This window comes from Solanum stenotomum, chromosome 3 (genome assembly GCF_019186545.1).
Source record: "Solanum stenotomum isolate F172 chromosome 3, ASM1918654v1, whole genome shotgun sequence".
Lineage (NCBI taxonomy): Eukaryota > Viridiplantae > Streptophyta > Magnoliopsida > Solanales > Solanaceae > Solanum > Solanum stenotomum.
Genome location: NC_064284.1, coordinates 17383780 through 17385830, shown reverse-complemented (window position 1 = coordinate 17385830; position 2051 = coordinate 17383780). Strand labels below are relative to the sequence as shown.

Below are 2051 nucleotides of genomic sequence, written 5' to 3'. Positions count from 1 at the left end.
GAAGCCTATGCAATGTAATTTCGGAATAGTTGGATCGAGTCTCAATGTGGATATCGAACATCGGATTAGAAAAAAAAATAGTTGTGAGATTTCACAAAATATATTATATATTATTGTTGTAAGGTGGCAATTAGTTACTTTTCGATATATTTTTTGCCAAGCATTTGGTTTTAGAGTTCCAAATATAAGGATTTCTTACTAGCTCCACAATCAATTATTTAATAATTAAAATTTTAGCTGATTTCAAAGTCTTAATATAAGAATAACAATTAGTTAAGGAAAACAATAGATGGCAATTTAATCTATTATAAAATCATTTAACGAAGAAAATAATAGTAAGGGTGCTCATTCTGATATAGATAGATTAATGATTGACAAATTATGACATTATATATTTTCCCTGAATATATTACTGTAACTGTTTGCTACACATCAAAAATAACATAATGAGTAGTTGTTCCTACTGTCACATACAAGCATATCTGAAAGGGAACCAGATGCAGCTGAGTCACCTTTAGTACCTTTCCAAACAAAGATAAATAAATGATTCCTATGACTTTCAAGTAACTCTACCCACCAACACTGAGACCATGGGGGAAAGATACACCTTGAGCATTCATTTACGCTACAGGTGTTGATTTGTACGGTATACTACCCTGTGTTTCTTCACAAAAATATGATCCAAAAAAGCATAAATAAACATAGAGGCCTTGTTTTAGGTAATTACATGTACAAGCCTCAGAAGAAACAAACCATCAACAACTGATATCCATGTCCGAGCTGTACATTCCAGGAGAAGGCTCCAACTGATCATCAATCTGCTTTTTATCCCTGAGCTTTTTGGCCAACTTCTTCTTGTACTTTGCTTCATTCCTAAGCTCTTCCTGTATTTGATCTTGCAATTGATTTCGTTCCAGCTTCAACTCTTCGATTCTCTTCAATCTTTCTACTTTCTCAGGTGAGAGGAGCAACTGTCTTTCCAGACAGATGACTGGAAATAGAATGTATGGTTCCCTGAAGAAAATAAAGACAGACATTAATCATTCAAGGCCCAAGGATGTCGTGCAAAATCTACTCATCTTTGTGAGAAACAAATAAATGGTAGAGAAGTAGGAAAAAGAAAGTACATACTCAGATCCAACAGATGCAGATACAACTCCATTTCCTCTCATCATTCCACCATCCAAGGAAACCGCACCCTCTTCTATGCAGGAACTTGCCATGTAAAGGTGCTCTCTAGACTTGTAGACTTGAAGCTTACCAAGCAGACGATAAAATAATGTCTCTCGGAGACCATGACCTGAAGCAGTTCTAAACTGCAAATATTCTGCAGGAAGGAATATCATATTAACCGCGTAGCCCAAAAAGCCTGGGGGAGTTTCTCTGTTTGATAAAGTAGGGTGTGGAATAGCAAGTTCTCTTTGGCGATCACTGCTGACTCCTCGCTTAGATGGCCTGAAATAAAAAAGCAAGGACCTTACACATTTTTTTTTCAGAGAGCACTGACCAGACATGGTTGAAACATGATTTGTCAACTAGATCGAGAAACCAAAAATCCTAACAATTGATATCATTTAGTATAAAGTAAACCAGAGAAAGAAAGGCTTTTACCTTATATCCTCAAGGCATATAACTAAATATCGACCCTTGATGGAAATTCCAAGCCTAGCTGCTAATATGTCAAGAGCACTGGCGCAATTCACATTTCCGTCCATTTGATAATTTTCAAGAGCTCTGGCAGCTGCACGGGATTTGCATACTACAGCAAGCATCTGATCTTCTCCAAGATATGTTGAAAGCATGCTAAGGGAAGAAAACACACTCAATTACATCCATACAGACAAGGAAGTTCTTATACTTCATTTTAAAGAAAAGGATACCAGCACCAACCTGCTAAGCTTATGGGTCCGAACCTCTCCAAGAAGTGCAACCACGCCAAGTATGTCATGAGCATATTTGAGATACAGCTGTTCAGGTTTTGGTGATCTTAGTAGCTTGTGTATAACAGCAGCTGCACTGTCCGCCTTTCCTTCAATCTTCTCCATAATCAC

The 2051-nt window shown here is 37.2% G+C and overlaps 1 protein-coding gene across 1 annotated transcript; it reads right to left on the bottom strand.

Moving 5' to 3' along the window:
• Window positions 1-755: 755 nt before the first annotated feature.
• LOC125858745 (protein DEFECTIVE IN MERISTEM SILENCING 3-like) lies at window positions 756-2045 on the bottom strand. The gene is made up of 4 exons (XM_049538557.1): window positions 1891-2045; window positions 1612-1803; window positions 1132-1455; window positions 756-1014 (listed from the first exon to the last, which is right to left on the bottom strand). The coding sequence occupies exons 1-4, from the start codon at window positions 2043-2045 to the stop codon at window positions 756-758; spliced, it is 930 nt and encodes a 309-aa protein (XP_049394514.1).
• Window positions 2046-2051: the final 6 nt, after the last annotated feature.

Bases quoted from the DNA above. Each gene is read 5' to 3' on its own strand.
- LOC125858745 (XM_049538557.1), bottom strand. From the start codon at position 2,045: ATGGAGAAGATTGAAGGAAAGGCGGACAGTGCAGCTGCTGTTATACAC. The intron at 1,456-1,611 runs GTAAAAGCCTTT...TTTTTATTTCAG, and splicing joins ATATGCCTTGAGGATATAAG to GCCATCTAAGCGAGGAGTCA. The intron at 1,015-1,131 runs GTATGTACTTTC...TATTTTCTTCAG, and splicing joins TCTGCATCTGTTGGATCTGA to GGAACCATACATTCTATTTC.